Source organism: Vicia villosa, linkage group LG1 (assembly GCF_029867415.1).
Source record: "Vicia villosa cultivar HV-30 ecotype Madison, WI linkage group LG1, Vvil1.0, whole genome shotgun sequence".
Lineage (NCBI taxonomy): Eukaryota > Viridiplantae > Streptophyta > Magnoliopsida > Fabales > Fabaceae > Vicia > Vicia villosa.
Window position 1 is genome coordinate 39,049,707 of NC_081180.1, and position 24,221 is coordinate 39,073,927.

Here is a 24,221-nt window from a genome sequence, read left to right on the forward strand (position 1 = left end):
CACAAGGATTTGTTAGTAGCACCGAAAATGATATCATCTATGTGAATTTAAACTAATAAGATTTTATGTTCAATTTTCTTGATAAAGAGAGTTTTATCAACTTGTCCACTTTAAAATTTATTTTCAACCAAGAATTTGCTCAAACGATCATACCAAGCTCTAGAAGATTGTCTCAGTCCATATAGCGCTTTCATAAGCATGAAAACATGATCTAGAAAGGTCGAATTAATAAAACTGGAAGGTTGATCAACATATACCAACTCTGGGATGTAGCCATTTATAAAAGCACTTTTTACATCCATTTGAAATAGTTTTAAATTCATGATGCAAGAGAAAGCTAGTACCATCCTTATGGCTTCTAATCTAGCCATGAGGGCATAAATTTGATCGAAATCTATTCCTTATTGTCTATTGTATCCTTTCACAACGATTTTGGATTTATTTCTTAAAACATTGACATTTTCGTCTAGCTTGTTGCAAAAGACCCATCGAGTGCCAATCACTAGATTAACTTAAGCTTTGGGAATGAGCTGCCAAATGTTGTTTCGTTCAAATAGATTTAACTCCTCTTGAATGACAAGAGACCAATGTTCATTGATTATAGCTTCGTCAATTCCATTTGGCTCAATTTGTGAAACAAAAGCCATAAATCTACATATCTTATTAAGGCATCGTCAAGTAGTGATTCCCTTAGAGATGTCTCCAATACCATTTTGAATAGAATTTTCTTTTATTGATCTCTATTCTTTTGGAAGATCTGGATGCTTTGGTGGAGTATCTATGATTTTATCCTAAGTCGGTTCTTCATTTGTGACTTGATTCTGGCTTTGGTCTTGAACTGGTTCTTGATCCTTTTCCTTCAAATTTGTCTTTTCCAAGATACCTGCACAATTAATCATTTATGCTTCTAATGATTTAGGGTTAGATCTATCAAAGGTAACATGAAATGATTCTTCTTCTATTATATTTCTTTCGCTAAATACTCTGAAAGCTTTACCAGAAGTGGAATATCTTATGAGTATGCCTTCATTATCTTTTGCGTCAAATTTTCAGAGATTGTCTTTCGCGTTGTTGAGGATGAAGAATTTGCATCCAAAGATATGCAAGTCAGAGATATTTGGCTTTCTTAATTTATATAATTTAGAGGGTCTCCGCTTTATAATTGGTGTTATCAATACACGACTCGTAACATAGCAATCAATGCTTACAACATCGACCCAGAAATCATGCAGTATTCCAAGGTACATGAAGTTTTTATTATAATTTGTCAATCATATCACTATATGAAATTATGTGTGTTTATTTGCTCTAACTATTTTCTTCTTAACTTATATGATATCATATTTAAAATAAAATATTTTATATGTTTCCATAGATTATGGTCTATAAGTTATGATCCATGATTTCTATATTGTTACCTTTACTTTTATCTTTTTTTCCTATTTTTTATAATGCCAAAGGGGGAGAGAAAATCACACATATATATATATATATATATGTGTGTGTGTGTGTGTGTGTGTGTGTGTATGTGTGTGTGTGTGTGTATGTGTGTGTGTGTGTGTGTGTGTGTGGGTGGGTGTGCGTGCGCGCGCGCTTGTACGTTTTGCTTTATTTTTGTGTTCACTAACTTTTACAGCAAATCAATCAATAAAGAGATATCAAGTTTATGGGGAGATAAAGGGGAGTTTTTGTGAACTCAAATATTTATGAAGATATCAATATTATGCTTCTCAATTGTCATATTTGTCATCATCAAAAAGAGGGAAGAATATGAAGACAAGTTTCCAACATGTTTTGATGAAGACAAACTCAACACTACCTTATCCAAGAAAGAGAAAAAAGATCTATGAAGATATGATTTGGTTCACAAGATTTTGTTCATCATCTTAGGTATATGAATTTCATATCATATATATTACTTAGTGCTCAAAATATTTTTTATCATGCATTGAAAAATTTATTTTTCATGTTCGAACCATGTTAAATCACTTTCAAATATAATCTATTGACTTGGATCAATCAACAGATGTTGCATAAAGTTTGCTCAAATACTTGGACAAATTTTTCAATTTTTAAAACATTTTTGTTTTTGGTAAATTGTGCCATTTTAAACCGTCGTAACACCACCAAAAAACCACCATAATTCACAGCGGTCTCAAACAGTTTTTAAATTTCAAATTTGAAAAACATTGCAAACTTGTTAAATCAAGTGACCGTTTAAACTCACTTAAGAAGTCTTGTACACAATTCAAAACTCTGTCTTTTTGATGAAGTATGGTCATTCTAAACTATTGCAAACCTTTATGAAAATGTCTCAAACTTTTGCATTAATTCATAGAGGTTTCTTAGGATGTATTTAAGGAAAAACACATTAGTTTTCATAACACTTCTTTCAATCAAAATTATACAAAACTCTCTACATAATTTTCATTACAAATTTCCAAACTTAGATGCTTTTTGAGAAAATGTTCGTATCATTCTAAAAGCATCATTGAGCACTTAGAGAGTTTATGATATTGATATTTCATATTTGAAAAAGAACAAGACTTTGTTCATTTGATTAAGTCTTGTCCATTATATAAACTTTCTTTTTATACAAATTATTGCTGTGTTACAAATTCCTAAGTATCAAAGATTGTTTGATATTAGGCGTGTTTACTTATCATCCATGATTGTTGGAAATAAGGTTACAAAAAAAGAGAGGATTGTTTTCTTTTCTTGTGGAACAAGTTTCAAGAGAATTGTTCTTGATAACTTGGTTAGAGTCTTGTTTATGAAGATCTAACAATAATAAAATCTCTTACATGTGGTAAGGGGACTAGACGTACTCTCGGATTGTGAGGGGAACTAGTATAAATATTTGGTGTTCTTTATTTTCCTCACTTTACTCCTTCATCACCTATCTAAACCAAGATTAAAGTGAACATCATCTCTAAAGAAAAAAAAAATCAACATACCTAATTCACTCACTCTTAGGTGCACTTTATACTTATACTGTGCACTACCACCTAACTCTTCAATCTATTTCATTATTCTTTCTACTTGGGTTGCTTGCAACTAAATTATACATTGTACTACCTCTTTATCACATTCATATTCAACTTCTTCAATGGAATTAACAATTACTTTATTCACCAGTGATGATGGTGACTCATTTGCAGCTACTTTTTGAACAATTTCTTCCACTACATCAACTCTATAACACTAAGGATTTTCTTTTTGATGTTTCATGGCCTAAAATACATTAAAAACAACATGTTCCTTGTTGAATCTCAGAATCGATTCTCCCATCTCAACATCAATCAAAACTCTACTTGCTGCTAAGAAAGGTCTTCCTAACAGTAATGGTGTTTCAAATTCTTCTGCCATATCGAGGATAAAAAAATCACCAGGGAATAATAAATCATCTACCCTCACAAGCACGTCTTCTAGAACTTCGTATGGAAAAGTGATAGATCAATCACTTAAAGTAAGAGTCATGTGGGTTGGTTTTGGTTCTACAGATTTCATCTTCCTTATCGTTGATAAAGGCATCAAGTTGATGCGTGCTCTTAAATCAAAAATTGCATGACCAAACTTCAATGGACCAATAGAACACGGAATAGTAAATTTATCTTGATCATTTACTTTTGGTAGTAGATTGCGTTGAAAAATTGAACTACATTATTTTTATAATGTAATATATTCTCCATACTACATATACTGGCATTTTCTCAAGAGATTACCATAATGGAATATTGACTTGTATATTTATAAGCATCTCCATAAACTTCTTAAATTTCCCTAATTCCATTTCTTTCTTTGGTTTCTTCTTTAAGATGGGGTAATGTGGTTTGGCATAGTATGGTAGTTATGGGTTAGGTTAATTGAGAATTTCTTTTTTACATTCTTCTCAAAGGTGAGTTCCAATCTATAAGCTTATCAAGAGTACCCTCCCCATAACAATTTTTTATCTATTTCTCACCTTCTCCCCCCTTTGATTTTTTTCGCTCCCTCTTTTTAAACTACCTTCTCTTCTTGACTTTTCTTCTCACCCTCACTTACTTTTTTTCTCTCACCACTAGCACTAGGGATTGAAGGTACTGCTCTATTTCTTAACTTGGTGACTTTGCGACTCTCATTATCCAGGTTGTCTACAATATTCCCACAAAAGTCCCCTTTGGAACTAGGTGTTGTTACTAATTGTCTAGATGAATGGCCAATTACATCTCTAGATTTTGATGGAAGCTTCAGTGTTCTTACTCATAGTCTTCTGATTCTTTGTCACGGCTTCTTGATTCTTGCTTACTTTCTTAAAATTAGCTTGAGTAACTTTCACAAACTAAGTCATGGCTTCATCAAGATAAGATGGTTTCCTTTGTTGTGGTGCTTGTTGAACACCTTGATTTGCATTTACTGTTTGATTGTTCCTCCACTTGAAGTTGGGATAATCTTTCCATCCAGGCTTGTAAGTGTTGGAGTAGGGATTATTCTTCTGAAAATTTGCATATTGAACTTCTACACTAGTTCCTTATGGTACACACTTGTCATTAGAATGCCTTTGTCCACAAAAATCACATTTTAGTGTCTAAATATGACTAAAATTGGCTACAACAATGGTAGCTCCAACTAAATGTTTAGTAATTACCTCTAGTTAAGCTAATACTGCATTATTATAATCCAGATCGAGTACACCCTTTGGTTTGACTATTCTTTCACTTTGTGAACAATACTCATTCAAACACATTTTCTCTATCAACTCTTTCACTTCATATTCATTATTTGTTTTAACGGTACCTCTAAATGAGGCATCCACAAAGCATTCTTGGTTGAGCTATTAGACCTTTAGTGAAATGTTGCATTTGTTTTATACTACTCATGTTGTGATTCGGACTTCTTTAAAGTAATAGTTTGAATCTATACATGTATCAGATAAGGACTCAACATCACCTTGTTTAAAATTTGAAATATCAGCTCTTCTTTACACGAAATGAATGTTCGTGAAAAACCTTTGCATAATTTGTCTTCCAACTCCTTCCATGTCTGAATAGTCTCGTGGATAAAAACTACAACCAATATTTAGCTCTGCATATTCTTGAAAATTTGAATAACCTTAACTAGATTTGACCATCAATTACTTCATCAGGTTTTCACATCTAACATGTCTCATAGAAGTGAGCCAAATGCTCTCACGGGTCAATGATAGCATGTCCGTCAAACGGGTCATCTCTCAAACTTGAAAGCACACAAATTTTAATATCAAAAGTAACAGGGTTAGCAAGTTGAAATCCCAAAGAAATATGTCCAACATCAGTTCTCTTATAGTAGTCTCCTATCCTGAAATATGTCCACCATCAGTTCTCCCAAACAAGGTTAGCAAGTAATAAATTAAATTCGTATCAACAGGGATTGTTTTATATTAACAAGACGATTAAGGTGATATTGAAAGTAAAATTGGGGGTTTTTCAAATGTTCGGTTTGAAAGAATAATTGTGTAAATACAAACTTGTTAAAAAATTAACCAAATTAAAGACCATTAGGTCTTGCTTTGAATCCCATGTTTATCACTGTTGATGATGGATTATATTAGTCGTATGTTGATTCCTCGGTGATTATGATGGTTTAAATTAGTCTTTATACTTAATTCCTTCGTGTATAACTCACTATTCTACACCACAACTCCCTAATCCCTTAGACCAGTTGCATAGTTAAAATAGATAATATTTGGTTATTAAACCTTAAGTTACAACTTATAATTTTTTATCCCTAATCAATTACTAAGTTGAACTGTTAATTTAGATCAAACTCGTATAGTTATAGTTAGTAATTGATACATATCAAAGTTTGATATATGAATTCATCAACACATATAAAGAAATAAATATGAAAATAATTGAATAAATATATTGAATTAAGCAAAAGTGCCAATAGTAAATTACGCAAACATATCATTTGATAGGTTCATACAGGTTCGTCAAGAAATCCCTAATCATTAAAAAGTTATATACTCATACTCATAGTAATCATAACTGAAGAAATAAAGAGACAATACATGAATATCTAGTTAGAATTTGGATTTCACAGATGAAAACCTTTGTTCTACAGCTCCAAACCTTGTCTTGTCGTCAATAATCTGTACCAAAAACGTCCACCTCTTGTTCTCCTTTCTTTATCCTATTTATAACAGTAAAAACGTGACAGAAAAAGGGAGTGATCACACCGTGATGCCTTTTCATCTCGCTATGATGTAATGTCCATCTCGCCACGATGTGGCAATGATTTTTCGTGGCGTTAAATGTTCTTTTTTACTTAAAAGTCTCTTCTTTTTCCACTTTTTTCCTAAGTCTTTCACTTCTTCATTTTATTTTTATTTCTTGATCAAACTTAATCAAATCACCTGAAAATGATTAAAAACACATGCATATACTTATAAAAATTACATGATGACAGAGTGTCATAAGTTGACACATATGATAGTTGAGCACTAGTTAGTGTTGTGTCTGCCATATGTGCCTGGTAAGGCTTAGAACCAAGAATTCTTGGTTCGCAATGATAAAGAAACTGACTATGCCAATTTGGTGTTATTGGGTACAGACTCGGTGGCGTGGCCCAAGGTTATAACGGTACACTTCATGATGGAAAGGCCCACCGTTGTTGTGGTGATGAAAAATGGCGCCCATTGTTAATATTGTGATCGACCACTTCAATTTCCACCTCGAATCTTACCATAACCACCACCCATATTTCCTCTGGTGAATTGTTACGGCTACCGCGATCGCTACTTTCATTTGTGTTGTTATGATTTTGACAATTTGAAGAATTGCCTACGAATTAAATTATCACCTTGAGATGCGAGAAACAGGAAATTATATGTGATGGTTTCTTCCTTTTTCGCCCCTTTCATTTCCTCCACATCATTGAGAAAGCTTTGTAGAAAGGAGGGAGTGTATCTCCATGTCGAATTTTCAATCTGACGATAGCATAAGAATCAGCCAATCTAGAAATAAGTTGGAGTATCAATTGCTCATTGGATACAATAGCACCAATGTTGGATAGTTGATTAGAGAGCTATTTCATATGTTAATAATACGTTGAAGCATTAGGAAATTGCTTCATTTAAGATCATCAAAATTCTTGTTCCATATAAGCGCCCTTGAATTTTTTCTTTCAATTATTTTTCTTAAAGTAGACTACTCCAAGCAAGTTCAGCCACTAAATCACGTTCAATGATTGTGTTGAGCAAATCATCAGATACATACTTGCAGATCCATTGTAGGACAATTGCATCAATACATGGTCGAAGTTTTGGATCAATTTCTTTGAGAGAGGGGTCAATCGTATCATCCATATAGGAAAGAATGATACGATGAATGACTTGGTAGAATTTGACATAGATCTTAAAGAGTTATGACCATGTATTGTATTGATTATTTTTCATATCTAGCCTAACTTTGATCGAGTATGTGATATTAGGGGCAATGAAGGTATGATTAGTGACATGAGTATTATTTTGAGTTGGGACCATAGAGAATTTTGGTTGAGAGGAAGCACTTGGAGAGGGAGGGTCAGATTCAACAACGAGGTTGGAGGAAGCAATTTCAACCGGCGATTAAGGAAAATAAGAGAAAAAGATTGTTGACAGTGAATGTAAAAGTCTAGCGTTATAAACCAAAGCTTTATGATGTCATGTAAGAAAATATTTAGCTTGGTGTTGATGTCCGACCTAATAATATCAATTTTTGGTAGTTGAATTAGAATTTAAAGACCCATATAAATATAGCTACATTAAAGATATTTACATATTGTAATAAAATTATTCTTCCTTCTTTATAAACCATTTTTGATAAATCATCTTCATTTTTGACATAATAGTTGAATGATCTGTGATAACTAAGCGCGTAAATAGATCAGAAAATCAAATTAAATCAACAATTTAGACCAAATCAAATTGAAATAAAATCGATTGTTTTTTGTTCGGTTTTAAAACCAAATTGAATCAATAAAAAATGATGTGGTTTGGTCCGACTCTCGGTTTTAATTTTTAGGAACTGTCAAACCGATGAACTAAACCAATAGATATAATTACTCTCTAAATCTTTTATTCCAGTCATCATTAAGCCCAAATTTTGTACCGGTCCAACCATTCTCCATCTTTGTTTATACTTCTTTTCAGCAAAACACGCATCTAGAGTCAAACTCTAAAACATAGAAAGTAGAAAGCATAAGTCAAAAAAATTTCTTTTACTGAAATATTGCTCTCCTTGCCTGCCAAAAATGTTGCTCTCTCTATCTATGTTCTAATATATTATGATCGTCCGCTTCGTATTCAACTTTTCTTCGTTAATTTTCATTTACTTTTTTTTGTTTCTTCTTCTTCAACAAGATTCATTTTTGTCTTGTTACAAATAGTTTTTATGTGTGTTTGAGGTATCAAACATGTTAATTGACATGTGTTTTATTGTGTTCTATTTGTTAAGACTTAAGCTTTCAAATATCTTTCCAACCTTTTGATGTCAAGTGTCAACTTTTATATTTGATAGTAAACTTATTTCATGATGCAATGAAATTCATGTCAATGTTTCGTATGGATTAAGAGCAACTTGTAATTTGTTAGAAAAAATAGAGCATGAAATAAATTACATGAAATGTATTATTTTTAAAAATAATAGCATAAAATACATCGAAAAACACGATAGTAAAAAATACACTGATGGATATGATGTTTGAAAAAAAAAATTGTAAATGGATCTATCGAACCAAACAGAATCAAAACTATTACCACCTCTGATCCTGTTTATAAGAAAAAAATTCACTTTTTAAATATATTGAATAATTAATTAATCTGGACAATATATATACCAGATATATTAGTTATTCAATAAGTTTAAAAAGTATAATTTTTCTTATAAATATAACCAAAAAATTAATTTAATTTAATTCTATTTTTTAAAAATATCAAAAACTAAATCAAATCAATCCGATAAAAATATTATAGATTCAAACTATTTTTAAATCTAAAATCCATTCAAACCGAATCAATTATGCTTCTTGTGATAACCCGGTCGAGAAACAATTTTATTTGGGAGCAAACAACAAAAAAATACAAGAAAATGTGTGTTTCTTTTATCCACACATTAATGAGTCATGCTGCAAAAAATTATCCACACCTTCATTACACCAAAACCCCGACACACCAAATCAATCATAGCACTCTTATATGAAAATGAACAATCAAAAACATATGATTAACATCTTAGAAGTGCTGGAAGCAAAAGAGACAACTATCATTATTAATTCCATTACTCATTAGTGTGTTCCTATAGTAGGCAGATGGTTCAACAAGTCCCTCCAAATGAATGCAACAACTTTTGAAGGGATCATTGTCCTTTAAATTTGATTTAAAATTTATTTGAATTCCGAAGTGAAGGATAATTTAATATATATTTGTATAAAAAACTATATTATATATATTTGTTATCCTAATAACTCAATCCTTCTCAAATTGTTACTTTTAAAACTTTTTTTTTTTCATAAGCTTCATTATAAATATCGCATTTGTAATATTTTATATTTCAAATTAATTATTACTTAATCAACAAAATAATTATTATTATCACTTTAAAATATTAAAGACCATTAATTGTGTTCCACTTATATACTATTATTTATTATATTTGAATTTATCTGATTAATTTTTTTTATATAAAAATGTATTAATAAATAAAAGTCTTGCAGTTCACCAAATTATAACTTTAAAATCTTCTTTTAAGATTTTATATATATATATATATATGAGGGGATCATTTGACTCTAAGATAACTTCGTTTAAAATACCTAATCTTTAGAATAATAATAATAAACGGGTAGGATTTGGTGTCATAACACCTTAGTGTCAATTGATCTTATCCCTCTAGTATGGCAGAAAACCTATCATAACAAAGGCCAAGACTTTTGGTTTTCAGAAGATAGCCAAAAATCCCTGTGATGGCCTTCCAATGCTCACTATTTGGATCTGGTACATTTGTGAAGGCTAGTAAATCTACTCATTTTATTTTTTTTATTTTTATTTTTGAAGGTTACTAAATCTACTCATTTTACTAACTGCAAATGATATATCGGATCTGGTACATTGCATGAAATACATTAGACAATCAATTGCACTTGCATATTTCAATTGAGCCATATGTCTTCCAACATTCTTTTGAAGTTTGACACTAGGATCAAATAGAGTTGTCACTTCCTTAAAGCGTAAGTGTTTGAATTTATCAATAATTTTCTCAACATAATGTATTTGGCTAAGTTCATAACCCATATTATTTCTCTATACTTTGATCCCTAAAATTTGGTATACTAGTCCTAGATCTTTCATCTTGAATGTGGAAGTCAGAAATGTAACACCCTTCTAAACTCCGCGGCAAATTAAATAAATTTATTCAGAGTACATGAAACCAAGGGTGCCACAATTCAATAATTAATTAAACATCATTCAGTTATGTCATGCATTCACTGAGGCAATCATCATCAATTAAAAACATTTCATGTTAACACAGCGGAAATTAAATCATACGGATTAAGTTTAACATCTTTAAAACTTATCCTTCAAAACATCAAAACATAATCAGAGTCATAAAACATAAACTCTAAACATCGTGTCCCCAGTGTTACAACTATCAGAGCATGACACCTGACGCTAACTAAACAACTGACTCATGAGCTAATCCTCACCGAGTCGAACAACCGCTATCCTCAATCTGAAAATGACAACATGTAAGGGTGAGTCTCATCATAATTAACAAATGTTATAAGGTTATAAAGCAATAACACGTCATAGTTGCATCATTCACCCAATCGTTTCATAAATAGACATTCAGACAAGTTTTATCATCATAAGCAACCAACCAACACATCATCAATATTTATAACACTGGAAGAACATCCAATCATGTTATAAAAGTATGTATATGAAATTAACTGACACTATGCATGTGGTACCAACATCATTAAATGGGAATAACGCATGACCGATCCAACATCATCAAGATACGGCCCTGCCAGCACAGATTCCACACAATTGGAATCATGCCCTTTACTGATCCAACACATCATCATGGATACAACATCAACAATGAATATGAATGAATGCAAACATACATGAACATACTTATACCATCGTCAAGTCTATGAGTAACATCATCAAAATACTCATTTCATCATAATCATCATCATCATCAAGCATGTTTATATAAATATGCATCATTTAATCACAATCACATCATTAATCATCGCATAGATTATTTCACAAGGTTCGTTTAGCTCGAAATGACACACGAAACGGACCAACGGTTCAAAAGTTATGAGTTTTACAAAATACTTCATTTTTCAAAAACCTTCAGTGGTAATCGGTTACCTAAATGCCAGTAACTGGTTACCCTATTTCACGAAACACATTTCCCTATTTTTTGTATGGGTAATCGGTTACACCCCTTTCAGTAACCGATTACCGACTCCCAGCCAGCAATTTTTGCCATTTTACACTGCAGTAATCGGTTACCCTGCCCTCATTAACCGGTTACTGCGTACCTGCAACCCAAAATCTGCAGAAATACAGTGTTGTACACATTTCAATTCCATCCTAATTCCACCTGAACGAATTTAAGGAATCAAAACTCATATACAACACAACATACACATCATAGAACACACAACAAGCATCAATTGAAGTCAAAATAACACAAACATCATAGATTCCAACAAAATGATCAATTATCATTCAATTAATCCAAATCCCTAAATCTATCATATGACTCAATCGACACGAATTCTACACCTATTCAGTACTATCAACCCCTAACCAGATAATAGATGTTAACCAAATAAGTTCCCCCTTACCTTAAGGTTGACCTTGAGTCTTCCTCTCTTCGCGCTTCTTCACGTTCTCTGCTCTTCTCACGTTCTGAACTTTTCTTCTCCTTTGCTTCTATTCTCTCCTTTTCCCAAGTATCTTATTTTATGAAAATAAAGAAAAATAACTTTAGTAATAGGGCCTACCAATCACACCCCCTCCATTACTAACCACAACTTGGCCCAATAACCTTATTTTACACAATTTCCAACTTAAGTCCAATTTAAAATACCAATAATCCAAGAAATTAATTTAAACTCCAATTAAATTAATAAATATAAAATATGGGGTGTTACAAGAAACCTCTTTGTTTCTAAAATTACATCCATCTCATTATTAATGATCAACATGTCATCAACATAGAGACAAAGAAACATTATAATATTTTCACGCATCTTTGTGTACAAACACTTGTCGCAATAATTGGGATTATGAACTTAGTATGACAAAGTCAAACTTTTGATGTTATTATTTTGGTGCTTGTTTTAATTTATATAAGGATTTGACAAGCTTTCACACCTATTGTTCATTTCCAAGAAGCACATAACGTTCTAGTTGTTCCATGTAGATTTCTTCATCGATATATCCAATTAGAAATGTTGTTTTAACATTCATTTGCTGAACTATCAGGTCATTTAAAGAGGCTAAAACAAATACTACTCTAATCGTTTTCATCCTTGCTACTAGTTCATATGTGTCGAAATTGTGGAACCTTGTTTTGCAGGTAATATGACATATACTTTTGATGATGACAACCACCATGATGACAACTATGATAAGTCAAGTATGAACGATTAAGCGGTTAAATATGCAAACCTATGTGTTATGGTTTGATAAGCTTGACTATCCAATAAAAGTATATAATAGAGGTATACTTGACAATTTTAGTCAATACTATACCATTCCTTTGAATTTCAACAACATTAATGAGGAATCATACATGTCAGGTAAGCATCTCAAGTGGTGGGTGAGACATGGTATGTGTATCATGAATACAGTCAAAGTGAGTTAAGTATAGACAAACAGATTAATATATACATACAAACTTAAGTATAAGGGTCATGGAATGAAAGAGAACCATCTCTTAATATCAATCATATCATGTATGATGATGAGTATGGTGTATATGATCACATGGATGAATATATGGGCATGTGTCTCATGTATGTGTGGTTAATCAATAATATCAAGATAAAAGTATATAACAGAGGTATATAATACAAGTATATGGATCAATCAAATATGTACACAAGTAAATAAACAAGGTATGATCATTGAAACAAGGATTGACAAAGTCCTAATAGATGTCAAGTATAAACATGGTATAAGACAAACATTTTAGTTCTTATAAACATTCAATCACACAAGTTTAAAGTTTAAAAGACATGGTTGACTTTATCATGGTATAGGCATGGATATGAAAGTAATGATCATGACATTGATGAATAAGTTAATATCAATAAGTTGTTGTATTAAAATCATAGAAAAAGATCATGGATCACAAGTTAGGGTTTTGGTATACAAACAAAGTTTATCCATTTAGAAACAAACTAAACCCTAGATGAAAATTAATTGGATTCATGTTATCATCTTCAAAAGAGGCTAAAATTAACCCTAGTGTAATCACACAAGTTCAATTAAATCATTTGATGAAGGAAAAAAAATTGAGGAAAAACCTTTTAAAAGGTATAAAAAGTACTAGTTTTGATATGATTAAAAATGATCAAATAAATAATATTTTTGGGATTTTAAAATATATTCTAAAAATAGATAGTATAAATGAAAAGTGTGCAAAAAATCAAGTTAAAATGATTTAATTTGCTAGGTTAAATAAATAATCAAAGTTGTAAAAGAAAGTGAATAAAACTAGTGATAAAAATATATTTTTGTGGCCAAATGGTCTTGATCTTGAACCCACGCCCTCAAGATCACCAGTCAAAATCTTAACCAACACACCATACGCTAGTGGTGAACAAAACATGCGTTCAGTTAACAAAATACCAAAACATGTGTAAGATTCTTAAAAATTAAAATAGCAAAAGGTTTGGGGCGAGGGGGATTCGAACCCTATACCCAAGGCTCAAATGTGACAATAAGACGTGCGCTCTACCACTGGGTGGCTATACATCCATTATTAAAACTGATTCCATTTGATTATATGTAAAACAAAGACCTAAATTCAAATGTTCAAACTTCATCTTCAACCTCAAGATAAGCCATTTTTAGAATTTCGAATTCATTCAATACTCAAACAAATGCAAAACTATAAACATGAAACTTGTGTAGAATCTCAACACGAACTCAAATATGTATCATTCATCAATTTATTTAAATTGTATCTCTTGAATTTCTAAGAAAACACTACGAATCCTAATTTTTCAAAATCAAATTAAATCACATTAATCAAAGATAAATGACAACCAGTTGAGGGTTAATGATCCTTACATCCTAACAAACATAATAGAATCGAGATTTATTTAAAATGGTGCTCTTAACATGAAGTTCAAAGTCAAGTTAACTTACCTCTGAAGGGAGAATCGAGTATGGAGTTAGGGCACTCCTGGAGGTGATGTGATGATCCTAGCTTCAGTGAACTCCCAGGAAGGTTTTGCAATTCTTGCTTTGGACTGAAAGTGTTTCAATCCTTCTGGCCAACTCAAGTTGCAGTGATGGAAAAGTGAGATTATGAGATGTTGATCAAGGCATTTCAGTTGATTTTTTATGCATACAGAAGTTCCTATATGATATATGGAATGTGTTTGAATGATGAATTTGCAAGAAACTTGCAAGAGGAAAGAGTTTCTAAGAATTGGCTCTTTGAAGCTTTAATGGAGTTTCAAAGACTAATTCTAAGTTGTAGAGAGTTTTGAGGGATTTAGAGTGTGTTGAGGCGTGTTAAATGATGTTGTGGAGACCTTTATTTATAGGAGATCATGCGGGGATCAAGGCTGATCAGTTTCCACAACTTTGAGTTTCATGGTTTGATTGAAATGTAACTTGAAGTTTCATGGAATCCCAAGACAAGGTACAAGGCTCCTTTAGGGTGGTTGTCACTTTAGAGGTGTTGCTTCTGAGCATCAAAGTTGTTTGAGTGCAAAAGAAAAAGCATCAAAGTTGTTTGAGTGCAAAAGAAAAAATGTAGGCACTCAAGACAGGTTGACTTTGTGATTAAAGCTTCTTTATGCAAATGGAAGTGTAATTGTTTTGGCAAAACATTCCATAAATGGTATGAACTCTTGAATAATGCTTCAAATTAATGTGTAATGCATTAAAAACTTGTGCAATCTTCTGAATAAGGAAATATTTACAAGGAATGTGACCTGTAATAAAGGGATATGCAGATTTGGTTTATGATTTGCTCAAGTTCATGTCTTGCAAATGTCCTATAATTCAAGTTTGAAAGTCCAACATCATCTCTTCGAATCTCCTAACTCACACATGCTATGAATGAGTTATTGTACTTTTTGGAAAGCCCAAAATATACTATACAACTTTAATGTTTGGATTTTTCTTTAAATCATAAGGGATCATTGTTGAGAATAACCTAAAATTCAAACACTTTTTAGGATCAAAACTGCCTTGAAAATTTCTCTGTGTTTTCATTTGAGACATCAACTTCATGGCTTCATAACTCAAAATCCTTGCTCCTTTTGGGAATTCATCCTCTATGAAAAAGTTGTTGTATGAAACTTTCTCTTTAATTTGATCATTTTAGCATGAAAAATGGTGACTTGATGAAGAAGTTACAAGTCTCCTAAGTTGAGTACTTGAACATGCAAAATTTCCATAACTTAGAAAAAATCCTCAAAACCCTAATCTTGACTTTTGATTGATTTTATTGATTAAACTTGATTAAATGACTTCAATAATCATAATTTCATGATCCTTAACCTTAGAAGTCCAAAGTTGACCAAAATTCCAAAAGTCAAAGGTAAATCTTGAAGCGTTGACTTTTTGCCAATTGAATTGCAATCTTTCTAATACCAATTGAATCAAGCTCTTCTAGCCAAATGAATGGTAGGAGTGGGCTATAATGAAGTACTTGTGACCCTTGAATCATGTTTTGAGCCATAAGACCATGCTTTGACCAAAAGTCAACTTTCCCAAAGAATTAGGTCAAAATCCTAATTGGTGTACCAGATGAATTTGAAAGTTGATGATCTTGAATTAAAGCATTCTTGAGCTTAAATTTTGATAAGTGAAATCACTTGGTCAAATGAGAATCTTGAGTCCCTTTTTGAGTCATAAAACCCTAATTGCTTGAGCTTTCTTGATCAATCATCTATCTTGTGAAAAAAGCAAACAAGCAAACACTTTTTTTTGTTTTGTATTTTTTAGGTAAGCAAATGATGCGTGAATGAGTTTATATGAAATGAATGATGATAATGATGATCACACTCTTTTAGATTCAATGTAAATGAAGTGGGATCTTAGGGTCAAAAATTAGGGTATGACACCCTCCAAATCTCCTTAATTTTGAAGGACGCTAAAAGTGTGTTTTGGAGGAGTTTTGCTCTTCTCTCCTCCCCTCCCATCACCTCATAAAATTTATACCAAACAGATTTAATTAAAATTTTCTCCTCCCCTCTCTTCCCTTCCATCTACCCCGAACCAAACACACCCTTAAGATCTCAACTTCATTCACATCATCAAGAGAACCACTCCCTTCACATGATCCTTCCACTATCCTTTGTTTATGTGTTCTCGCAATATTGACTTCCCCCTTCCCCTTGCCTTTAGCCTTGCGTATTCCTTTCCCCTTTCCTTTTTCCTTTTTCCTTTTCCCTTTCTTTTCACTTGGTTTTCACATGATACTTCCTCGTCATCAATTATTATCTCTCCGTCAATTCCTTTATCATTTTCTGAGTCTTCTAAGTTAACATTCAAAGCACTATTTTCACTACCATCAGTGATCCCCTCCACTTTCACATCTCCTTGGTTAAAGTTAACTCCCTCAACTTCTTCATAGTTACAATTTAGTCCCTTAGTGATACCTCCCACTTCCACATTTCCTTAGTTAAAATTAACTCCCTCAAATCCTTCCTTGTTACACTTTAATCCCTTAGTGGTCCCCTCTACTTTCATGTCTCCTTGGTTTAACTTCTTCTTAGTTACGGTTTAATCCTTTAGTGGTTCCCTCATCACCCACATACTCTTCCATAATAGTGGTTTCCTCATCACTCACATTCTCTTCCATTACAGTAGTCCCCTCATCACCCATATTCTCTCCATCACAGTGGTTCCCTCATCACCCACATTCATTTCAAACAAATTGGCCTCCTCATCACCCACATTCTCTTCCATCATAGTGGTCCCCTCATCGCCCACATTTATTTCAAACAAAGTGGCCCTCTCATCACCCACATTCTCTTCCACCACATTTGTCCCCTTATCCAAGTTGTATCCTTCATCCACAATATTTTCAAACATGATAGGGACCTCATTCAAGTTGACTCCTTCATCCACAACATCTTCAAATATAGTCGGAATTGAGTATTCTAGTGAAAGTATGGGTTCCTCCATAATGCCATGTTGTGAAAGAGGATGAGTAACATATAAATGGCATGTCTCAGTCATCAATGCCATTGTTTTAATCCTCTTAGTTCCCTTATCATCTTCCAACAGAACAATGTCATTAATATTCATTTCATCGTAATACCAAAGCTTATCTACAGTTGGATAACCTAACTCTTTTAACTTGCCCAAAATTTCAAAATATCTCCAATAATCATGATCAACGTCCCAAATTGTCTCTAACCTTTTATAACCCGATTGGGTAAAATTAGCAAACTCCTTAGAAAACTTACCAGAATGATGCACAATACATTCAAACCCATTCTCAATGACCTATTCAAGCTACATAAGATAGAAGAAATACTAAGGAAGATGGGTAAATCTAAAATTTTGCATTTTTAGTAACTTACAATTGAGTATGATCGTATTAGTTGCGTCGTCAACGACACCAGGGCTCCAACTTTCATTTTGTCACACTTTGTTTCGTCTTCAACTTTGTTTCGTATTCACACTGTGTTTCGTCACACTTCCTTTGATCTTCAGACTGCAAATGATGTTTATCTCACTGAAACTTTGCCCTAATACGTTTCAGCTCCGCTTCTTGTTTTATTTCAAAATTTTAAATCAATATAAAATAAACAAAATCTAAGTCAGTTACTAAATGTCTAGTAAGGCAAGACTTAATTTTGTTTTATCAAAAATTAACGGAAGAGACAATTTCATATAACAGAATGTTAGTTAAAGAACTATTTTGAATTATTTGTTATTTAAGAAATTAATGCGAAATATTTAATTAAGTTAAAAAAAATCAAAAGACGTATTTATTGTTAAAAAAAAACTTAACAATAATTCATAGATCTCTAAATGGTTTTAGACTAAACACGTGTCTTACATGATAATTTGATATAATTTTTATCAATTACTATTTTATATAGTTTTCATAGTTAAGAATATCCAAACAGATTGTTGATAATATATACTCATATTTTTAAAGCATTAGTTAGTGACAATGAATTTGAAAAAAGATATTTTTGTTTCCATTTAAGGAGTAAGCAATGAAGCAGTCGTGCGTTAATTACTTTAATCAACAAAACGGAAGGAATTAAAAGCGGGTTGGGTGTATCTGCAATTGACAGTTCTTTTAGGTTGGTTGGTTGAAATTCAATTGTTTTGGAGCAATCTCTTAACTCTCAATGGTTTGTTGACACGCACACAAAACGACAAAAAATAGTTAATGGTTATGCACACATGTCATGAAAGGGATGTGTCGATAGTATGGGTCCTGTCTATTAGATCCCAACATATTCAATCCACCATGATCTGGCATTGACTCTGCATCATGACTCTTTTTTCTTTTTACAATTTGTAAAGTAAAGGAACATGTTACTTTACTATCTTAGAAATAAAATATGACCTCAGAATCAAAAGTAACAATTGTTATTGTCCAAATTTTTAGTAATTATATCAATTATTAAGAAACATTATAAAAACATTAATTAAATAAGTTTACTAAATTGACATTTTTATTATTTTTTATGATGTTATTTTAGTATAAATTTAGTATTCCAACTATAAAATACTAATCTTTTATGTTAGAGAAGATTATAATAAATGACAAAAATATTTTTTTGAATATTTAACACTACTGCATGTTGAAAATTAGATTGAATTAAGTAATTTTTATTAAAATAAGAAATATTTTGGATCTTAATCAAATATTAATGTTTAAAAATTGGATCAAATTGGTATAATCGAGAAATGGAAGAGTCGCTGATCTGATGTGATTGACGGATCAAGTAAATTATTTAATTAGTGAAAATCAGCTAAAATCAATAAAAATTGACAAACCGACATATTTTAAAAATTGAGAGTTAAATGTTTGTTTTATTCCTCATGTAAACAACACCGCTTTTGATAATTTCTTTTAAAAAATTAAAATTAAAATATAAATAAAAACTTTATTCGAAATAAATTTTTCTTTCTCAAATCAGTTATTCTATTTATGTTACAATTAAACCTTGTTCAAAATTTATTTGAATTTGTATTTTGTTGTGTGTAATGACTACTATGTTTAAAATTTAAATTTAAATAATGAACTTGTAAGACTACTATATTTCAAAAATTTGCAAGTATTGTGATTTTTTTGAGATCAAATCTTCTGATTCGATTAATTTAATATATTATTTATTATAAAAGTCAATTTATCCGAATTAAATCAATTTAACTATATGATTTGATTAATGACCCAATAATTCAACGAAGACGACGGGCCAATTTTTAAAAAACATCAAATACTATCGTGTAAGGAGAAAAATAGTGTAATTTTAACCAATTTTAATATTTTAACCAATTTTTTTATTTAGTGTAATTTTGTCTATGAAATTTTATATTTAAGGACGGAGAGTAGTATCTTATTATTTATGATATCTTAAATCAAATTATATATCTAAGGAGAAGAATAATTATGAATTGTGAGAGAGAGTGTCACTATTGACTATTGAGTCTAGTCATAGAATTGTAGGGGCAAAATTAGCTTAGTGACTATATGCATATGAAGACAAAAACATTAGACATGTGTCACATTAACATTGGAACAAAGTAAAATGAGTGAAAAAATTGTGGAAAACTATACACTCTCATTGTCCCTCCCCAAAAATAGAAACACAAACTCACACTACTTACATTATCACTCTCCAATTTCCATTCTTCATAGAATCAATCAATGAGTTTTTAGTCCTAACACTGTAAAAAATCTCACTCTAGTAGTAACTGTTTTTCCTTTCCTTTTCTTCACTCCTTCATCAATGGCTTTCTTTTCCCTTTTCTTTTTCACTCCAATAATAACAACAACTTGGATTCTAGTTCTCTATTGTTCATCCTGACACATTCATCATTATATTCACCTATATTTCATTCATTCATTTCTCCATTTTCATCACGTGTTTTTCTGACACTTTCTTTTCTTCTTTCTCTCTGTAGTTTTTTACAGTTTTCACTCCCTCTCTCACTCTCTTGTCGCTACCCCTCTTCAAAATATGCTCTTTCAATGGTTATTATGCTAAAAAGATAAACTTTTGCTTACTGCATCATTGTGGTTTTTGTGGTTTTTTCTAGTTTTCTAGTTCCCTGATTCTGTTACATGTGATGGAATCTTGGAGTTATATATCTGAAGAAAAGGGTTATGTTTCCAATGAGAATCAAGGTTCTGGAGAAATGGGTTTTTGTGAAATGTTAGGGAAACAATTCTCAGATGATTTCAATTTCATTGGGAGTGTTTCAAGCAAGAAACTTGATGCTAAATTTGGTGACCCAAATGGGTTTTCTTTGAAAGGGGATTCAAATTCCAAGCTTTCTAACTCTGTGGTGGAAACTAATGGTTGGGATTCTCTTATTGATTTGAAGCTGGGACATTTTGGTGATCATGGTCATGGAGTGCCTATTTTGTCTTCTTGTGAGTCATCAACCCCTCCCAAGAGAGTTAGAGTTCATTCTCTGACTGCATACTGTCAAGTTTATGGCTGTAACAAGGATCTAAGTTCTTGTAAAGATTACCATAAAAGGCACAAAGTTTGTGAGGTTCACTCCAAGACTGCTGTTGTCATAGTGAATGGAATTGAGCAGAGGTTTTGTCAACAATGTAGCAGGTTGGTCAATTTTTCAAGACTATCACTTCTTTCAATTCATGTGTGTTTGGTTTTGGGGCGAAGAAAATTGATTTTGAGTTAATTGATTTTGACTTAAAGTAACTTGAAGTGATTTATGTTAGGATAAATTATTGCAAAAGTGAGTTGAATAGTAAATTTCAATGTAAAAATCATGTTTAGACTCAAAAGCTACGAATCATTGTTCAGATAGAATTATCAATTCTGAATGCTCACAACTTGAAACCAAACATATACTTAGGCAAAATTGATTCTAGAGCTATTGAACTGTTTTTGACATGTTTGAATGTTCTTGAGTATAATTATTTAGTTATTTGAATAGAATTTGGAGTTGTTGTCTATACAATAGATTTTTAGCCTTAAATTTATTGTTCAGGTACATGTATAAAACATAAATCTCAGTACCCTCAACTCACTTTTTGGTTAGAATTAGTTTTCGATATCGTAGAACTAAACACACACTTATAGAAAGTTAGTTTAGCTTCACAATGGTATGTCTTCTTTTGCTTCAGTGATGTTTGTGCTTAGGATGATAAGCTTGAAATAAGAAGCTGTATGGTTATGATATATAGGTCTGTTTGTAATGTTTAGCTTGTTATTCAGGTTTCATTTGCTGTCTGAATTCGATGATGGTAAGCGCAGTTGCCGTAAACGACTTGCAGGCCATAATGAGCGTCGAAGAAAACCACAAGTAGGCGCTCACTCCGCGAATTCCAGGCGATTGTTTCAGCCATGTGGTGGTAATAATATATTTATAATGAAAACATATCATGATTGAATCGAACTCTATTCTTCATAATCCCTTTTATTTGATATGCAGATTCATTTGTTGCTTTCTGCAGTCATTAAATTACATTGATTTCTTGCAGATATAAGGTTCCACGGAACCAAGCCACCACAGGCGTCTTTTATCTGTCCAGACGTGTTCTCGAATGGTTTCTCGAGACCGATTAAATCAGAACATGAAACCGGCTTTAGACCTTTATCTTCCGTGCCTGTTACGAATGGACATCATCAACCAAGGTCTTTGTTTGCTTCGTACAACGGCAAACAATTTCCCTTCCTTCATGAAAATGTTGCTACATCCACTACAGGTAGCAGCATGTTCGGTGAAAACAATAACCATTATGCACATGCCGTCGGCAATACCTCGTTAGGAAGAGAAGACTTCAATGCTTTTCATGCATCAACCGTTCGAGGATTATCAGGAATTTCAGACTCTTGTGCTCTCTCTCTTCTGTCATCTCAATCCAAGAACACTTCAAGCAATTCGTCGGGAATTCCATTTGATCACCCTCCGGTTATCCCTACCAGCCATAGCCATCTCTATAGCATAAGATCACAAACGACATCCTCAAGCCGAGTGTCTGATGGATTCTTATCAGAATTAAATCCTGCAGACGGAAGTCATCTCAGTCCTTTATTGTTACCAGTCAATAATGACATTGTGAACTTCGAAATGGCAGATGGAATCTTCCAAGATTCAGATTTTGTGAATGCTAAAGACCGTCTTTCGTGCGAAGATGATGCAACCATTGACTTACTACAACTGTCGTCGCAGCTTCAGCGAGTCGAGCATCATAGACAATCTCTGCAGGTGAAGAATGAGAGTGATTCTTCTTGCACTCTCCGGATTACTTAAGGTGATTATCATGCACTAGTTTGAAACCATGTTTCTACAACCAATTGTCTCACCACATAGTTCATTTAAGACGACGATTAAAAGACTAATTTCATATTCCATTTGATGCAGGAAACTGGTTGTGCAATATATGACAGACACCTCAGTGTGCCAGTTATCTTAGACAAGTTAGGCCACAGGGAATGGAAGTAGAAGCTTGAAATAGTGCTATTCTCTTCTTCTGATTCAATTCGGATTAAGAACTTATTAATCATGTTAGACTTTATCAATGATATTTCTAGTTTTGAAAGTTGGGATGCAATTGTCCCTCAGTTTTTAATATATAATCATGTTGATGTAATAATCAAAGGCCTCACATGTAGCAAAATATGCTATTCAGATCATAGATACTAGTGATACTGTCTGATATGTCAATTAGTTACCTCATAAAGCATCAAAACCTGGCCATGGATTTTTTGGTATATGATTTTTTCTATAACCAATACTAGTATTAAACTTACTCAAACAATAACTGTGAGAATTGATGGGGACAATTAAACTTTCTGTTTCTAACTAACTTTTTATTTATGAAATTGTTAGTTACAAATAACTGTTACTGGGTTGCTTTTATACAAGCTACTAGTTGACCTGTAATAGAAGGTTTTGAGTACGTTCAAGCTGATGGGTGTTACTCTTGAGATTAAGCCTATTATTAGTATTAAACTTATTCTAATATTCTTGTTATCTGAGAATTTCGATATTAAAAGTGGGGTATGGATTTAAAGACTACTTTGTAATGAAGAATATAATATGGAAGTCGACAGTTGTCAGTCGAAGTTGATCTAGTGTTTTGTCTTGCTTTCAAGAACTTAGCATATTTTTAATGATGATTCCACACAACAACTATGAGTTTCAACTACGAAGCAATTATCCCACTTACGAAGCAGTTACCTCACACCTTACGCTCTAAAAATATTTTTCTCACTATCTCTCACTTAGAAATTTAGTCGTAGTGCTTTTAAGAAAGTTCTTTTGCAAGTGAGGTATTTGTGTAATTCTAGAAGGGTGGAATTGTAAATTCACCAAGGAACATTAGTTTCTACCTTAGTTGAATAATTTATCCATTTAAAGATTATTCATTTGGATTCAAAGCTAAACCCGTTAAAAGCTTTGGTTTGAGAATTTAGTTACTAAGTCATTGGTCAGGTTCGAAGGCTCAGGCCGTTCAAAAGTCTTCATAGGTTTGAGATCATCCCGATATTAAAATCTCAACTTAGTAAGCTCTGGGCCGTTAAAAGCTTGCTAAGGTTGGAGATAATTATGGTATAAAATCTTATAGGTTCGTGACTTAAACTCAGATTAAAAATTCACACTGGTTCGAGATTAGCCTGTGCAAAATCTATGTTTAACTTGAAGACTAACTGCTCCAAAGTTGGTATATAGAAAAAAGACTAATTACATCAATTCGTCGTTTGGAAGGAAGACTCGCCACTTCTCTCCTTGTTCTTTGTTTGGTTGGAAGTTAGCTAGAAACTTCATTTCC

General features: G+C 32.3%; 1 protein-coding gene across 2 annotated transcripts; it reads left to right on the forward strand.

The window, feature by feature from the left end:
• Positions 1-20,069: 20,069 nt before the first annotated feature.
• Positions 20,070-23,160, forward strand: LOC131634742 (putative squamosa promoter-binding-like protein 19). 2 transcript variants are annotated; one of them, XM_058905374.1, is made up of 4 exons: positions 20,070-21,039; positions 21,661-21,797; positions 21,927-22,700; positions 22,802-23,160. In XM_058905374.1, exons 1-3 carry the CDS (start codon positions 20,540-20,542, stop codon positions 22,697-22,699), a joined length of 1,410 nt encoding a protein of 469 aa, XP_058761357.1. In that variant the 5' UTR covers positions 20,070-20,539; the 3' UTR covers position 22,700; positions 22,802-23,160. The 2 variants fall into 2 exon arrangements, with proteins under 2 accessions (XP_058761357.1, XP_058761352.1); XM_058905369.1 differs by having other exon boundaries at positions 20,072-21,039; positions 22,811-23,160.
• Positions 23,161-24,221: the final 1,061 nt, after the last annotated feature.

Excerpts from the sequence above, each read along its gene's own strand:
- LOC131634742 (XM_058905374.1), top strand. The coding sequence starts at position 20,540 with ATGGAATCTTGGAGTTATATATCTGAAGAAAAGGGTTATGTTTCCAAT. Across the intron at positions 21,040-21,660 it reads TTTTGTCAACAATGTAGCAG|GTTTCATTTGCTGTCTGAAT; the intron begins GTTGGTCAATTT and ends CTTGTTATTCAG. Across the intron at positions 21,798-21,926 it reads ATTGTTTCAGCCATGTGGTG|ATATAAGGTTCCACGGAACC; the intron begins GTAATAATATAT and ends GATTTCTTGCAG.